The sequence below is a fragment of the Protobothrops mucrosquamatus genome, unplaced genomic scaffold (assembly GCF_001527695.2).
Source record: "Protobothrops mucrosquamatus isolate PMUCROS unplaced genomic scaffold, P.Mucros_1.0 scaffold_13, whole genome shotgun sequence".
In the NCBI taxonomy this organism is placed as follows: Eukaryota; Metazoa; Chordata; class Lepidosauria; order Squamata; family Viperidae; genus Protobothrops; species Protobothrops mucrosquamatus.
The window spans coordinates 349,766-368,075 of NW_015386089.1; the positions used below are offsets into that span (position 1 = coordinate 349,766).

The 18,310-nt window shown below is 40.3% G+C and overlaps 1 protein-coding gene across 1 annotated transcript in view; it reads left to right on the forward strand.

Annotated features, from left to right (window-relative positions):
• Window positions 1–18,310, forward strand: part of PTPN18 (protein tyrosine phosphatase non-receptor type 18) — a 38,797-nt gene that overhangs the window by 18,005 nt on the left and 2,482 nt on the right. Inside the window, exons 6-17 of the mRNA XM_015824565.2 lie at window positions 214–252; window positions 391–459; window positions 1,677–1,739; window positions 2,329–2,471; window positions 4,797–4,863; window positions 6,692–6,769; window positions 8,124–8,213; window positions 11,732–11,811; window positions 12,377–12,717; window positions 14,696–14,778; window positions 15,616–15,643; window positions 17,552–17,647. Of these exons, the coding sequence (XP_015680051.2) occupies window positions 214–252; window positions 391–459; window positions 1,677–1,739; window positions 2,329–2,471; window positions 4,797–4,863; window positions 6,692–6,769; window positions 8,124–8,213; window positions 11,732–11,811; window positions 12,377–12,717; window positions 14,696–14,778; window positions 15,616–15,643; window positions 17,552–17,647 (1,177 nt within the window). The remainder of the gene's footprint in view (window positions 1–213; window positions 253–390; window positions 460–1,676; window positions 1,740–2,328; window positions 2,472–4,796; window positions 4,864–6,691; window positions 6,770–8,123; window positions 8,214–11,731; window positions 11,812–12,376; window positions 12,718–14,695; window positions 14,779–15,615; window positions 15,644–17,551; window positions 17,648–18,310) is intronic.

An 18,310-nucleotide genomic window follows, 5' to 3' on the forward strand; every position in this document is an offset into this window, starting at 1 on the left:
CTGATTTGGTGCCAATGTTTCTGATGAAAAGGATTTTATAATTTTATTTTATTTTTCACTGAGATAATGGCAAGATAAGATAAAAACTTGTGTTGTTTCCTCAAACCCAATATCATTCTGATCACCTCTGAGAATTGCTCCAGAAAGGATCCTTCCAATCGGAGAGTTCTCCTGCCTTCCTCAACATGTTTCACAATATCTCTCTTTCTGCAGGTGATTGTCATGGCTTGCCGGGAAGTAGAAATGGGCAAGGTGAGAGCTAGTAACTGAGGAATGGCATCGGGAAGCAGGAAAGCTTCCTTCTGCTTCCCTCCAGGCTTGTGGCTTGATGGGGAAAGTGTTGTCAGAATTTTAGCTAACCTCCTTTTTTTTCCTCTAAAAAAAAATCAGAAAAAGTGTGAATGTTACTGGCCTTCTTCAGAGGAAGCCTTGCATTTTGGACCCTTCTCTGTGGCACAGGTGAGATGATTATATCTGGGTAGGCAGCAAGCAATGTTGAGGAGGAGGAATTCAAGCCATAGCAAGCTACATTGCTTCCCTAGTCTAGCAGAGACATCTGCACCACTCACCACAGCTTGATTAAGGATCAAGATTTCTCATTCAGAAATTCTGGAAGTGTAATTAAGGAGTGAAAGAAATTGCCTGGTAATTCAAGCCAGGCCGGCATTCAGCCAACCCGATAGAAGTTCTCAGGCAGGCCAATAAAAATAGATGATCATTCCTGGTTTGCTCATTGGAGTTTCAAGGCTGAATTTAGAGCACTCACAGGAAGTCTAATAAGACCCAAAGTTGGGTATTGAGAATATCTTGAACAACCGCCAAAGCAGAAGATTTGCTTGCTTGGCAGAGCTTACCAATGCTTATGTCTGTGTTGAGTTCAGCCATGGTTTGAGGGCTGAATCTTCAAGCTACCATTTGATTGCTCTCATTCCCAGGGCACTGTGGGAAACTTAAACTTTAAAATAGAAGTTCTGTCCATAGCCACCTGTTGCTGCCACAGCAGAAAAGAGATCCATTACATGGGACTTTGACAAGCCTATCTTTAAATTTAAAGCTAGGCTTATTTAGATAAAAGCTGTTATTAAACAAACCCCTGATTCAGCTTTCCCTTACCTACTGCCCTTTAAATGCATTGAACTACAATCCCCATTGTTCCCCAATCAGCAGAGCCAGTGACATAATACTTTCCAGACCTAAGTTAATTTATGATCATCCATTTCTTATGTTGGTGAACTGAATGATACACATGCTACTGTTGATCAATTACTTTGTTACATAACTTCCATACAGATCTCTCACTGTTCTACCTATGCCAGACATGTCAAACTCGCGACGTCACGTGACGTCACGCAATGTATCGGAGCTTTTTTGCCATTGCCGGCAATTGGGTGGGCGCGGCTCCAGTATGACGAAACCGGCCCGCGGGCTGGCAGTTTGACACCCCTGACCTATGCTGTAGGAAAAAAAGCATAATTGACTAGAGCTGCAGAAATCTCAACTATTGTCAGAAATCTACGACCATTGGATGGGGGGTTAATTTAAAAGATTTTTAAAAAGCCCTCTCAACTCTTTCCTCTCCAGGGTTTATTTTGGATGTTTGCAACTGAGGGAAAAGGAGAATCCCCAAATTCAGACATCACAATGATTTTGAGCCTGTTTTCTTTTCTCTGCCTTAGGTCAAAGAGCAGGAACTTAACCCAGATGTCATTTTGCGGGTACTTACCCTGGCATTTCAGCAGGTGAGTTTGCATTTTATAGATTCAGATCCAATTCATTTCCTGAAACTCTACAGAGTTTGAGATCAGCTGTCTACACTGCACAAAAGAAAAATGTAATGCTAAAAGAAACACACATGCACGTTAACTGTAGTCATACATATAAATCCTGGCCAGATACACACACTGTCAAGGAAAATCAATTTGCTAACTTCTTCAAACAAACACACAAACATACAAAACACAGACAAATGTCATTTGCACTTCCCACTGCCTCCTTTGACCTTGGAGGATGGCATTAATACTATACAGTTGTTATATTTAATATTTTAATGCATTTTTTAAAAAGGGGACCTTTGTGGGAGGCAAGGGTGCTATTTGCGGGCAGGTTAATACTTAGGGGCTCCAAGTTGCGAACCCCAGTTGTAAAGAGGTCTTTCCAAAATACCAGTTCAAAAGTTTTGTGACTGTATTTGTGAGATTTGATATGTTTGTGAACCTGATTCATATATACGCTTCTGTAATATAATATTTTATCACATGAAAGTGTTAAATGGAGTGTCTCCTCATTGATTTATAGTACAAATGTAAGTGATTACTTTTCTGATCTCAGGAAGAACGGGTGATTTCCCATTTCCAGTATGTGGCTTGGCCAGACCGAGGCATCCCAGACACTTATGGTTACTTCCTCAACATGATTGAGCAAGTGAGATTCAAGCAGGGTGAGGACACCGCACCCATCTGCGTGCACTGCAGGTACGGGAGGATTTGGTGGCAAGGCCCTGTAGAAAGACCACATTGCTGACTTACTAAATAAATGTAACAACTGAACATGAGAAAACAGGCTTTATGAATGAACGAATGATTAAAGGATGCAGAGAGTAGGAATATATTGATAATTTTTTCACTGAAGATGTTAGCCCTTCAAGATAATCTAGACAAGAAACACAATTATGAGTTAGCCCTTCAAGATAATCTAGACAAGAAACACAATTATTAACATGAGGGTCCCCAAACTCTCATTGATCCCTTCATGAATTTTCAGATTGTTCATCAACCCCCAAACATTTATTATATGAAAACTAATTTAATAATACTATTTTAATAACACTATGAATAATCACGATATGAATTATCCCTGTGGTTATCGGCATACTGCATGCCATACCAAAACCTCTTGGATGGCACTTAGAAAATCAGTGCACTGATAAAATTTTCACTTGTCAATTACAAAATGCCATACTGCTTGGATATGCACATATACTATGCCAATACATTACAACATCCTAGGCTTTTGGGAAGAGGTCAGTGAGTGTGAAGGCCAACAGCAGCTAAAAAACTGGCAGTTGTGATTTCACATTTTTGTTTACATAATAATATTTGATAGCCCCATCAACCCTTGAGAGTCAATACTGACCACTTCGAAGAACCATGCATTAACAGAATCTTGCAGGACTAAGAGAATTTCTCCTTTCCTTTTACTATTTCTCCCCCTCCGCCCTCAATATTTCTCCCCTCTTTTTACTTTCCAGAAAATTAGGGAGGGTCCCTTTGCTGGTCTGTGACCATAATAAAAATGGATTGATTAAATGATTGATTGATAGGGAGGGTCTCTTCTGAAACCCTTCCCACGCCCCCCTCCTTCTGTGGACGGACATATCTTTTATATGACAGTTGTCCATGTGCCTCCTCCTCCTGTTTCCCAAGGTCATTCCCACATGCCATGGTAGAAAGACATAGATCATCATCTTCCTCTGGAATATATACAGGTAGTCCTCAACTTACAATCGTTTATTTAGTGACCGTTCAAAGCTACGATGGCACTGAAAAAAGTGACATCATTTTTCACACTGACAACCTTTGTGGCAGCCCCATGACCATGTGGTCAAAATTTAGATGCTTGGCAACTGGTTCATACTTATGACTATTGCTGTGTTCCAAGGTCATGTGATCACTTTTTGATAAGCAAAGTCAATGGGGAAGCCAGATTCACTTAATAACTGCAGTGATTCACTTAACAGCTATGGCAAGAAATGTAAAATGGGGCAAAACAACAGAAATTTGGGGCTTGTGGTCGTACATCGAGGGCTACCTGTGTTAGGATTCCTTGAGTTTTTCCTTCAGTAAGGGTAGTCTTCAACTTATGACCACAACTGAGCCCAAAATTTATTTTGCTAACTAAGAAATTTGTTAAGTGAACTTTGCCCCGTTTTATGACCTTTCTTGACATGCTCATTAAGTGAATCAATGCAGTTGTTAAATTAGTAACACGGGTTGTTAAGTGAATCTGGCTTCCCCCATTGACTTTGCTTCTCTGACGTTGCCAAAGGGGATCACATGACCCCTGGGGACACTGCAACCATCATAAATGTGAGTCAGCTGCCAAGCATCTGAATGTAAATCACATGACTGTGGGGATGCGTCAATGGTCATAAATATGAAAAACAGCCATAAGTCACTTTTTTCAGTGCCCTTGTAACTTGGAAAGTCACTAAATGAACTGTTGTAAGTCAAGGACTACCTGTATTTGTTTGCCACTATAATGGTTGGATTATTCGAAAAGATATTACTATACAAATCAGTAGTGGGGAATTATGTTGATCTTAAATTGTGAGAAGATAAGGGTAAATAGTGAGGTGGTCATATTTAGAGCAAAGGGGGGCAACTCACAAACTCCTTTCTTGTGATCCCCAGAATTCCCTGAAATCGCACCACCAAAATTAGACAGGAAGCAGTAACAGCAGAATTGACTTTAGATCTAAAACAATCAAATCTAACACAAATGAGGCAAAAATTGTCAAAAATCCCAATACACTCCCTTCAGTGATATCAACACCACAACACAGTAACTCTTAAATTAATTGCCTATAAAAATTCCACCTTAAGCTACAAAAGAATCCTATGCCCTCATTTAGGGAGAAGATCTAGGCAAACTGCAAAGAACTCCAGAAATACTGGATAAATGTCTAAGAAACATCCATCGTTGCACTGTAGAACCTGCCCAGTCATATCTGCAAGATTCCAGAGGGTTTTGTTTAGATCCTTTCTCGCTATTTCCTTCTCCTCTTCCTTTCCTTATAGTGCTGGCTGCGGTCGGACAGGTGTGATTTGTACATTGGAATATGTACGGCAGCTGCTGCTTAAAGAGGTACTTGGACCCTACTAAGCAAATTCACCAAGAAAAAAGTAAAGAAGTTGATTTCTTGGTAAACTGGATCTGACTTTGTGTGCGTGGCTTTTTATTTTTATTTCTGGCCTGTGTCTATGCTGATATAACATAGATCCTCCCAAATGCCTTGGGCTATGAGATTCATACTATCTACTACTATGGAGATATAGGAATTATAGTATAATTTATTGGGAGAACATCAACTTGGAGAAACCTGAGTTGCAAAAATATTAAGGCATATGATGAGGAAGAGAAGATGTTCAGTAACACATACTGTATGTCTGAAGCATTTGCACATATAGCCCTTTAATATGATTATCTGCATACACTTCCAAGCAATGAGACATTCCAGGTTGCCACGATTTATTTGGTGTACATTTTACCTCAGAAGAGGTCATAAAAGCAATTGGTGGCATTTAATCACATAAAGCATATCCCTATATAGTGCTTAGCCACATATAGGGATCAAAACTAAATAGCCAGTGCTTTTTTTCTATAAAAAAAAAAAAAAAAAAAAAGGTGCCGGAACTCACACACGTCATCTAACCTGCCTTGCCTACCCTACAAGGTTCCATCCAAAAAAGGTGCCGGAACTCCGTTCTGGGCATTCTATGACAAAAAAAGCCCTGTAAATATCTATTCAAAACCTGTCAGTAGCAGAGTGTGTTGGAAAGTTCTCTAAACCTCTGTTCAAAACCTGGCAACTCCATGCAGCCTACCAGACAGAGAAAAAACCTCAATAGTAGCAGTGAAGAATAACTGAGAGCTGGGAGGAGTGGGTCTGCACCAGTTTGAAACGGTCAACAGTATCACACTTCTCCTTCCCCAAGGATTCCCTGACTGTGCCACTGTCAGAATAATCAGCAAAGTACATTAGATTTTACACATCTTGGAACTGCTGTAGGTTACTGCCTGCTCCAGGAAAAAAAACCCATGTTTAAATATTGAAAAAGATAAGCATGAATTAAACCATGAATCTGATTCATGAGTTGTGGCAAACTAAAATCATGCTGTACAAACATAGCAGAAGGAAGATGGGGGTAGTGGGGGTAGTGGCGTGTTTGTATCCGTTAGATGCAAATGGGGAAAGGTCTATAGTCCTGATTCTTTTTCTTAAGAATTGACTAAGTGGACAAAAGCTTAACCTCTGACTGGATTATGGTGTTCCCATGCATGTATTCCAAAGGGAACTTTCTTTGTCCCATGCAAATAACAGTGGCAAACACAGTGTATAGGATTAAATACCCTTCAACTTTACCCAATCCAAATCAAAAGATGATTGCAGTAAGTGGTGGCCCAATTTTTTGCTCACCCATTCATCATCAAGGTACTTCTTGTTCTCAGAAAAACTTCCTGAGTTGCTGGTCCTTCTTTTCATGCAGACAGCTTCTTATTTAGGTACTCTCAAAACTCAAAGAGAACTATAACTGAAAGGAATAGTAAAATAATTAGCCTATGCGTACATATATGCAGATAACTTCTGTTTGATAAGGCACGGTTAAGATCCAGATCCCACTCTGATGGTGTTCCAGGTAGGCTTTGAATATGTAATTAATTCTCCTAGACCTTGAGGTAGAAGGGTAGTTAGTCCATAGAAGATTTGATTTTGTTTGACCTGGATTTTCTTCTGCTGGACAGACATCTCTTGTTCTTATACTTTATTGTGCAACTTTTTATAATTTAAAACATCCAGAGTCATTGAGAATCGGGCATTTTTTTAAACTTATGCATAAATCTATACATAAATTAATAAGTTGCTCTGTGAAAAAAAAGTGTCCTCATTTGTCAGTTTTTCATTCTTTTTCAGAGGATTTCTCCATATTTCAGCATTTTTGATATAGTCCTAGAAATGAGGAAGCAGAGGCCAGCTATTGTTCAGACCCAGGTGAGTCGCATAGCCAACTCAAGATATTTGACTGAGGCAAAATACCAGGCCTGGCCTTTTCTTACCAATATAGAAGCTGACTTCTGGTATGATATGTCTGTCATAGCTGGGAAGAACAAATTAGCGTAGGGAATACCACGCAAATAGTGAAACTAATTTCTGAAAATAATGCACTTAAGATCTCAGAGGGACTAAATCATTACATTCTACCTGAGTCTAAAGAGAAGTTGAATTCTGAAAATTCTTTATTCCAACCAATAATTATAATCAAAGCTAAAATAAATGCCTGGTGATAGGTCTGAAGATATAGATAGTCCACTTTTCTCAACAGGAAACTGTAATTTATGGAGTGAGAACCTTGAAGAATGTCCTTGCTAAGGGGAATTGTATGGTAACATATATATTTATTAAAATAGTAAGAGAAATTACAAGGGTATTCTTAGAAACACCACTGGATGGAAGCTAATATTGCCTTCAGGATCAGTTTTTTCCTGCTGTCAACCTATGCCTGTTTTACTGGACCTGGCAAAACTCAATGGGCACCACTGAGAATTGGTACCAAATACTTGTATGCGTGTAGGTCCACAACTACATGTAGTCCTTGACTAACAACCATTTATTTAATGATGTTACAATGGCGCTGAAAAATGTGACTTATGGTTGATTTTCACACTTTTGACCGTGGCAGTATCCCAATGGTCACATGATCAAAATTTGGGTGCTTGACAACTGGCATGTATTCCTGATTCATGACAATTGTATCGAGGTCACGTGACCACATTTTGTGACCTTCCTAGTTGCTTCTGAAAGCAAAGTCAATTAAGGAAGCCAGATTCACTTAACAACTTCATGATTCACTTTACAACTGTGACAAAAAAAATATAACATGGGGCAAAAATCACTGAACGACTTGTCTTGCTTTGAAATGGAAATTTTGGGCTCTGTTATGGTTGTAAGTCAAGGACCTACAAATCCACCACCTTCTTAGATGGCAGCAAAGAGCTAGCCTTTTTTGTATTTCCTTGCTGTCATTTAATGCAAGGGTCCCCAACCCCCAGTCCGTGGACCGGCACCGGGCCATGGACATGTCAGAAACCGGGCCGCACAAACAAGCGAAGAAGCCCCATCTGCAGGATGCGGGCAGCATGTGAAACCACGCCCCCTCTGGTCCATGGAAAAACCTCTCTCTAGGGAACCGGTCCCAGGTGCACAAAAGTTTGGGGAACACTGATTTAATGGTTGCTTACAGTTTGCAGCCTAGATACAATATCCCTATCTGCATTAATAAACTATAAGCTTATAGTTTAAAAACTATAGGTTTCCCACTCATCCGTGTCACATCTTTTCTTGGCAGGAACAGTATGAGTTTGTGTATCGTGCAGTCACTGAAATGTTCCGGGATGCCCTGGCCATTTCCTGCCCAAATTATGAAAATCTCAAAGAGGTAAGAGATGGGGCCAAACAAGCTTTTTCCACAGAGGGCATGATGGCTTCCCTGTTCTTCTATGAAAAATGGAGTTTCCCTTTAGATCTGACAGTTATGAGGCAATTTTGCTTTCTTGAAGCAACCTTACTAGAACTATTTTGAAATACTTGGTTTATAATGCAGGCAAAAATTAAATCCAGGTCCTGTATTATTCATTGCATTTTATTTGTTTAGTATAAGATATGACAATTTATCCCCATGAGGCTCAGGATTTAGATTTAGATTTCCCTCACTCATATGATCATATTAATCCCCATAGTTGTCTTTCATTTCCAAAATGTTTACTCTGGCTTTTAAAGTTAGGTCCTTTGTATTTAGTGTATTTAATTCTGAGATCAGCATGCAAAGATGAAAAAAAAAACCCACCCTCCTATCTTGTGGGTCAAAACTGGAGCTCCCATTTCATTGCTGTAATGATGCTGAGAAAGGAAGATTTAACCTTTCTTATTGCATTTTCTCTACCCAATGTTACTATTATACTATTATCCAGTTTTGGTCAATGCGATGTAAAAAAGATGTTGAGACTTTAGAAAGAGTGCAGAGAAGAGCAACAAAGATGATTAGGGGACTGGAGGCTAAAGCATATAAGGAACAGCTGCTGGAATTGGGTATGTCTAGTTTAATGAAGAGAAGGACGAGGGGGGACATGATAGCAGTGTTCCAATATCTCAGGGGTTGCCATAAAGAAGAGGGAGTCAAGNCCTGACAGTGAGAACAATTAACCAGTGGAACAACCTGCCTCCAGAAGCGGTGAATGCTCCAACACTGGAAGTTTTTAAGAAGAGACTGGACAGCCATTTGTCCGAAATGGTATAGGGTTTCCTGCCTGAGCAGGGGGTTGGACTAGATGACCTTCAAGGTCCCTTCCAACTTTACTATTATTATTATTATTATTTCTGCAAATAGGGGGAAAAATGCCACTATATAAGTATTCACCCTGGCAGGATGGAAAAAGCCCTGAGTAAATTCCCTGTTGGAGACTCTAACCTAGGGGTGTCAAACTTGCCGCATCATGTGACATGTCGCGACATATCACGACTTTTTCCCCCTTGCTGGAGCTGGGGTGGTCATGGCTTTCCACGTGATGCATCCGGCCCGCAGGCTGGCAGTCTGACACCCCTGCTCTAACCCATCATTGTCTCTCCCTGCCCTGCCCCAATTGGTTCCTCTTTTTATCTGAAAATAAAAATATTCTCCATCACCAACAGAAAAAGAGTTGCTTCTGTTTTAACTTTCTGTGAAGCTAAGCATCATGAAGGTGGTGGGCACAGCTGGCTGGAGCAGTGCTCAGCAGGGAGCCTGTCGGTTCTGCTGTGAAATGTTTAAAAAGAGAGAAACAGGTGGCCTGGAAGTTGAGAAGACTATGGTTTCACTCCAGCCAAAGTACACTTCTCTGTGTTATTCTTTATTTGTTAGATTTACATCCTGCCCCTGCTTTAGTGCAGTGATAGCCGACCGTTTGGGCTTGGCATGTCAAAAATTCAGAAAATGCCTTCCTTGACTCTGCTGGTACCTCTCTCTCTCTCTCTCTCTCAAAGTCAAACACACACACGCACACACACACACACCTCATCCATACCCTGGACAAAAGAGAAATGATTCATAATAAAGAAATACATTAAATCATTTAAATTTATTATTAAATAAATGCTTACCCACAAAGCCTGGAAACTTTGGAGAATGTTCTTGCGTGATCTTGCGGCCTCCAAAAAACAGCAAGAAAGCGCACCTCTTTATTGTGTGCCTTTTTGAAGGCTCCAGAGGCCACACAAGAGAAGCACAACAAGAGCCCCGAGGCCTGGCATACCCCCCAAAATGCCATGGCATGTCATAGCCTTAGTGGCTTCCATGGTTGAGAATAGAGATGAACCTAGGTCTTTCTGGTCACAGTCCAGCATCGTAGCTAATTCACAATTCTATACGGCATGTAAAATAGCTGGAACAGGCTATCAATGATCCTCATTTTTGCTTTCATTTCACTCTCATCATAAATTCCTCTTTCCCACACCCACACATGCCTTCTGCTATGGATTTTGAGATTACTCCTTTCTCCAGAGGTTTCCCAAGGAAAGGTCATATTATTACCATTGTCATGACTTCCGAGTCAGAAGCATTCTCGCTGTAACCCAGATGTCAAACTTGACATGAGGGTGATATCTCTTGCTCTGAACATTTCCTCCTGTGGGCTTCTAGTGCAGAAAGGGATGGGAGGACACGCTAGTGCAAATGTGGCCGTTTCAGAGCCCAGCACCCACCCACCCCCATTCATTTCTCTTCTTAGAATAGTAACTTGCAGCTGGGCAGGAAAAAAAGAGGCATCTGGTCAGCTGTTTGAATCTTTTCTACCACAGGCTTCTTTTACCCAATGAAAACTTTCTTCCAACCATCTATCTTGTTGGCTTGGAGTCTGGAGACATTTCCACAACGGGTTGGTCCTTTTACAGGAGGACACAGCTCCCCGCCTCTACAAAGGTTCTTTGTATGAAAGGCTTGTTGAACTGTTTCAGAATAATTTTATTGTTTTTCTATGTGTGTGTGTCTCTGAAATGAATCGTGGCAATTGGGTATGGGTAATATATTCTTTCTTCCACTTTTCTCCTATGCCGTCCGATCCTATTCCCTGTCTGCCACAGGAACCCAAATTCAAGCCATCCGCTCGAATGGAAATCCACTTTGGAGCAAGATACAGCTAGACCTGTCTCCTAAAACTGTACACAAATTGGTTTTGAGTTCCAGGGATATTTTAAGGATCAATTATTTATTTATAGCCCGCTTTCGTTATTTTTACAAATAACTCCGGGCGTCAAACCTATCTAATACACTTTCTTCCTCCTGTTGTCCCCACAACAACCCTGTAGGGTGGGTTGGGCTAAGAGAGAGAGTGACTGGCCCAAGGTCATCCAACTAGCTTTCATGCCTAAGGAGGGGCTTGAGCTCATGGTCTGCTTTCTAGCCTGGTGCCCTAATTGCTAGAACCAGGGGTAGGCAACCTTGGCTCCTTTATGACTCGTGGACTTCAACTCCCAGAATACCTGTGCTGGCTTAGGAATTCTGGGAGTTGAAGTCCACGAATCATAGAAGAGCCAAGGTTGCCTACCCCTGTGCTAGACCAAACTGGCTCCTTATTTGAAGTTTTCCTTCCTTTTGATTGTTTTATTGCAAATTTTCATTATTTTAATTTTAATTGTTTTGTCTTCATGTTCATTGCAAAATTAAATATGAGATAAAGACATTTGGTAGACCAAATAAGAAAATCCCAAGCTCAGGAATTTTCCGAAAGCAACAAAACCCAGGATAGGTTTTAATAAAGAATAGTAATTCAAGGAACGGTTTGAATTATTCTTTTCTCTCTTTGGGCACGGACAGGGCTACTTCAGGGTTAATCTGGCTTGTGGTAAATTTCCTGCTACAGGAAGTTCAGACAGCTGTCCTCACCTAAAACATTTTTCACTTCCCCTCTCTTTGGTTTTGCACAGAACCGTCTTCCCCTTTATGACGACGCCCTCTCCCTCCGGCAACCGGCTGCTCCCTTGCTCAAGCGAAGCTCCATCCTCCGGTAAGTGGGGGGCTGAGGGTCGGTGCCTCGGCAGTGGGAGATGGTCAGCCCTAGAAGAGCAGAGCCTTTTCTGTAATGACCCCTTGCGGGAAAAGCCAGGGATGTGTGGACGCTGGGTAATGTTAAGGAGGGAGTGAAAAGCCTTCTAATAAGGCTGATGCATACTTGTGTATGTCATGTTTTATATGGGTCGATTTAATAATTGTGCTTGTATTGTTTTGTTGTGTTTTTTTTGCCTTGTAAATGTTTGCGTTGAGTTTTAAGTCATCTTGGAGGTATGGAGGGTGATAGTGTCTTTTACTGGTGTGAGTACAGCCATTGTAGTCAGGAAAGAAGCTATACATGATTGAAGACCAATGAAGGTCTTTCTAGCCTCATTTCCCAAATATCAGCGTCAGGCCTGGGCATTTCAGAAAGGCATGTGTGGAAAATGTTCAGCTGGGCAGCAATTAGATGTACCACTGTACATCACAAAGCATATCTACTTCTAATTCTTCAATTGAGACAAATTTCACTATGCTGAAATTCTGGTATTTCGTTTCGGCCTCTCCTTTTTCTGATCTAGGAGCATCTCGGTGCCTGCTGATCCAACGCCAGCACCACTTCCTGAACAGCCAAGAAAACTTGTCAAGAACATGGGTGATACTTACGCTGTTGTGAACAAACTCCGGCGAAGTGGAGCAGGAGCTTCTTCTGTTTCTCCTGCCAGTGAGGACAAGTCCACTGGAGAGGCACAGCTTTATACAGCGGTGAAGCCACGCAATAGCAACGTGGTTGACTTTCCATCAATAGATCCCAGTGGCTTTGTAGGAGTACAGGCCAGTCACTCTCTGCCTGGAAGTCCTATACACAAGGCATCTCCAAATACAGCTTGTGAAAATGCCCATCTTAGTTCATCTCTGACAGGTGATGTGCGAGAACAACTCACTGGATATATAAATGGATATATAAATGCAGAAATATAAAATTTAGATTGGGTTTATTCATTTTGCTAAGCTAAAGAATTTGTACTATCACATATGTTTAGACGTAGATTGCTTAACTAAAGGGTTGGTTTTTTTTTTACTAAAGCACAATCCATATTACAAATTCAGCTGTAACCCACTGTTTATAAATCATGATGCTGAGGTTCATATAGCATGCTAGGAGCTAAATTCTTTTGGCTTACAGCAGTATTTTAAGTTAGCCAATATAGAGTCTGTGACTTTGCCTAAGGATTTTGTGTGCATGCATGTCTGTGCATGCTCGCACACATATTGCCTTAAGCAACAGCAAAATACATGTAATAATAATAAGCATAATTTAAAAGTACAATTCAAAGGGAAAAGAATTAAAAATGCTTGGAAACCATACGGCTAGCAAAATAGTTCCAGAAAATTTGATCCGATTAATCAAAATTCTCCTTTGTCTCTCTGGCCTAAAGCAATTAATATAAATGTTGACCAAAAGGTGCATCTCCTCAGTCCATTGATGTAATTCAGGTGCATTCCAATATTATCCATTGATGACTTTGATTCCACATAATCCTCCCTCACCTGAATGAAGAATCCATAATTGTGGATTGCTTGATCAATGTTAAGTTCTGTGTATATAGCCGAAAAGAACATGTAATTTTGACAAGCAATAATAATTTAAAGTCATATTGACAATCCTTTAACTCTAAGGCTCAATTATGGCAATAATGAAATAAGTCCAAATCATGAGTTAATGTTCCAGTAATGAATATAGTCATTTAGGGCTACATATTATGTGAACCCAGCTGTTGTTATTAGGAAACTATTCTTTATGGTTTGGCATATGGTTTTAACCAGTGGTAGAATTCAAATATGTGAACAACCGGTTCTTTGTGTGGATGCTGCTTCCAGAAGTCCATTCTGAGCCTGGGCAACAAAAAATTAGCTGCCGGTTCTGCCGAACCGGTGTGAACTGGCTGAATCCTATTACTGGTTTTAACCCAGACAATCTTGGATTGCACAGTATGCCACAACTAAACAGGTCATAGGTTAACTTTGTTTATGAAGTCAACTTTAGTATTTATGTAGCAATCAAAACTTGTCATAAACTTCATGCTTATATGAACTTTATAAAACTATCATATTTTACTAACGATACAAAAAACAGGTGTGCTAAAAGATTGCTATCTGATCTAAAGCCATTATAATTGGAATCCTGCAACTGCTTACCTTGAATTCTTTGCATTTGAGGAAGCATATGTGAACTGTTTGTCAGTTAATAGCTGAAGAAGTTTTTGAACTGGGTTTGCATTTGTACTAAGCCATAATGAGGTTTGCTTGATTTTGGCTTAATCTGATGTGGGAACCCAGCTACTGTAGGTAGCATGCAATATATGGTTTATGGGATATCATGGTCTGAACAAGTCCATTAGGCCTTCTACAACTAACCAAGCCACAATGGATGTGTGAACATCATCATAAACAGATCCCAAACTGAATTACATTTTCTTACTTGACTGTGCTAAATTAGTTCTAAACCCACTGAGGATTACAAAATGCAAGTTTAGAGAAAGAATATCTTTACTACTCTGAAAATGGATTGAATGTCAGATCTTGGCTTTTCTGCCATTTGCAACATTTAGCAGAATTCAAGAAAACGCCAAAAGGAGTCTTGCGTTATTAGGTATAGATTTTGCTCTTAGAATAAGCCAGTGAAAATATCAATAATAAATTATGAAATGGCCTAGATCTCATTGCTTATTTAAATTCTCAGTAGTGTAACTGCTAGGGTTTATTTGATTTTTTTTGGGGGGGGGACAAACTGGAATTTAAGAGATAACCTTGGGGTGATTAGGTTGGGGTTTTCTGTGTTCTTTATTCTTGTAATCTGAATAAAAATAGTTTTTTCCCCCCTTATGTCTCTTCTTCAGGAGAGTCCAGTTCTGGAGTCACCTCATCTCCATCTCATACAAATGGACTTGGGAAAAATCTTCTCAGGAATCTGATGCCCCCAGTATGTAGACTGATCTTTTTTTTTATTTCATAAGCTTACCCATAGATACCATAATATACACATCCCATTTAACTCAGGAATCTGATGCCCCCAGTATGTAGACTGATCTTTTTTCTTTATTTCAGAAGCCCTACCCATAGATGCCATAATATACACATTCCATTTATTAGTTTTTAAAAGAACTCATCTTTAACCCTTCTAGAAGTAGAGTAGTCATTATTCTGCCTATTTTGTAAGGATGGCCCATTTCTGCTTTTCAGTGAATATTTATTAATACACTGCCTGGAAAAGATATTGTAGTTCATTTCTTATGAAAAAGGGAACTTTTTTTATCATTCTCTCAGAAATATAGGATGTTGATATAGCTAGGCAATAATCATGTTGTATAGCTCCTAACCAACCTTTTGAAACAAGTGGGCGGTGACCAGGGCAAATTCATGCTCAGCTTTGGCTTAATTCACATTGAGCCAAAGAAATGAAAATAAATTTCTCTTTCCTCTTGAGTGTCATATTATCTGTTGTTGGCATGCCCACTATGCTTAACTTGGTTACTGAATTATTTCCTATTTGCACAATGCATTGAATCATAAACTCAACAAAAGAATCTTAATTTGTACAAACCCCTAATGATGATTTAGCATGTTTTGTGAGTGAAGCTAGTGACCGGACAAGCAAGCTGTGTAAACACAACTGCTGTGTAGATAGCAGGGGTGTTTGAAGAACATACAGAATACTGGATGCAACATCCAGCTAAACAAGCTTCAGCTTTGTAATTCACAGAACAAAATGAAAAGTTCTTTTTATTCAGTGTTTATTTTTTCACCTTTTGCTTCTTAGGTTTTTATCTCCTCATCTGGAAAAAAAGGTAAGAACAAATGTACTTATAGAGGATTCACCCTCTATCTGGAAGTGAGCAACAACAAGCCAACATAGGGCTGTTGCCAAGGAAACTACAAAGAGAGAACCAAAGAGTCAAGCTAAAAAAAGTATTTTCATTTATCAAATTAAATAAGAGAAGCTCACAACCTATTGAATATAAACCTTCATTCTGCCTAACTTTATGTTAGAAGTTATATTTATTAGAATTTTATCCTGTGTTTATTACTTTATAAGTAACTCAAAGTAATGGACATACCGTGTTTCCCCAAAAGTAAGGCCTACCCCGAAAATAAGCCCTAGCTTGATTTTTGGGGTGGACCTAATATAAGCCCAACCCCCAAAATAAGCCCTAGTTTTGGGGCGAGGCACACACCTAAAAATCAAGCTAGGGTGGGGGTCGGGGGGTGGATCTGCCCCACGTGCCCCGCACCCACTTACCTTGCAGCCAGGCCTCTCCTCACCCGCCCACTTCTTCTGCGATGTCTTCTGCAGCCAGGCCTGCATTTCTCAGTCACAGGCCTTCCTGGAAGGCCACTGCAGCCAAGAACCGAGCTATGGATTCAATTCATGTCCATAGCTCGGTTCTGCAAGATCTCTGCAGCCAAAGACTGAGCTATGGATTGAATTCATAGCTCGGTCCTCGGCTGCATAGGGAAGGCCTGACTGCAAAATGCAGGCCAGAATGCAGCTGCAGAATGCAGCTGATCCTTCAGCCCCAGAAGAAACGGACCTGCTGGGCGTGGCTGTCAGTGCCGGAGGTAAGACATCCCCCGAAAATAAGACCTGGTGCCTCTTTTGGAGGCAAAAAAATAAAATAAAATAAGACCCAGTCTTATTTTCGGGGAAACGCGGTAGGTACTCCTTCCTCCTCCTGTTTTTCTCAGAACTCTGAGGGGCGTTGGGCTGAGAGAGAGTGACGAGCCCAAAGTCACTCAGCTGGTGTTTCATGCCTAAAACAGGATTACAATTCACAGTCTCCTGTTTTCTAGCTTGGTGCCTTAATCACTACGTCAAACAGGTTCTCTATAGTGGTCTGTGTCTCTTCCATCTAACTCACTTCAGGGGTCCTTGGTGCTTTCTGAGCTTGGTTGTTTTCTTGTAGACATTCCAATACCCACTAGTGCACTGATGACGTTACCTAGTTTAAGTAGTGAAACATCTGCAAGAAAACAACCAAGCTCAGAGAGCGCCAAGGACTCCTCATTTCAACCCTGAGCTACAAATATTCTCCTTTACTGGTAACTCACCTCAATAACAGAGATAGCCTTTGCTGGGCTTCAAGGGTGGGGAAGATTCACAGATACGTCTTTCAGATATTGCTGAGCCAACTCTTGCACTCCTTTGCCATGCTGCAAGTTGTAAATTAACAACATCTCGAAGCCATAGATTCCTCCACTTTGATATATAGTATCCATTTATATAAATGATCTCTACTGAGGCATCAGAGGGTTCTTACTCTTCAGGATAGTTCAGTAGAAGTAGGCTGTCTTTGTATTATCACATTTGTGTATCACTTTAAAAACTACACAGCTTTAAATCTCCCAATAATGACAGGTCCTCTGGATGACCTTAAAATAATTAGGAGGCTGCAAAACATTTTGTTTTGAAACATTTGGAGGGCAAATGCGATGCAGTTAATATAACCCACAGCCAGTTGCACTGCTTCATTTTTCATTATTTTAGATTTGGCCGAGGCATCACCGTACCAAAAGACTTTAAATAGAAACAGTTTTCCCTTCCTTTTTTTTAAACACTCCTTTTAAAGGAGATGACATTATTGAATCAGGTTTAGAAGCGAAGGTCTCTTAGCTTTCTGGGTCTGGCAAAATGTTTGCTTAACTCTTTCTTGCACCAGACTGGCAAATGTCAAGAAGTCACTTTTGTCCCTGAACAGCATCATTGTCTCGGACTGTCCCCACGCAAATGTATGAGGATGTGGCCGACACCCCACTCAGGACTTGCTCAAATACTGCAGGGTCTTCTACCATGGGTGAGTAAGGACACCTTTAGGACATTGTGATGGTAACATTCCAGTCGGTGATGGTATGACACTTTAGGATGGGGAGAACGTTTCGGCATTTAAAACTAAATACACATAGTTTTTAATTGTAACTAAATCTTGAGTCAATTCATCAGCAATGTTCAGCATCAACAGTGTACTTTTTACATCAGTTCTATTTTTGATGCCAAAGAAGAAAATATTGTCATGTCCCAGCAAACAGCAGCAGCTTTAATTAGTGAAATGCCTGCTTGGTTCTGTAAGACAATTAATAAGCACTTATTTTTCACCATTCATGCTATCAAAGATTAGCTCATATTCATTGTCTCACAAAGCGTTAATACAGAAAAAATCATTTCACTCTCCTCTCCCCCCCCAAAAATCACAAAAACTTACTTTATGAATAGCTTTTGTTTACTAAATTAACATTTAGAATAGTAGGGGATTCTAGTAATTTTATATCCATTTTAATTGATCTAACAAAAGCAACTCAAGTACCCTTTTGTTTTTAGCTGCCCTTAACTGAACTTAAGAAATGTCAAGGATGCTTCAGTATAGGATGAGAGAGGAGGAGGGAGGGAGGGAGGGAGGGAGGGAGGGAGAGAGAGAGAGAGAGAGAGAGAGAGAGAGAGAGAGAGAGAGAGAGAGAGAGAG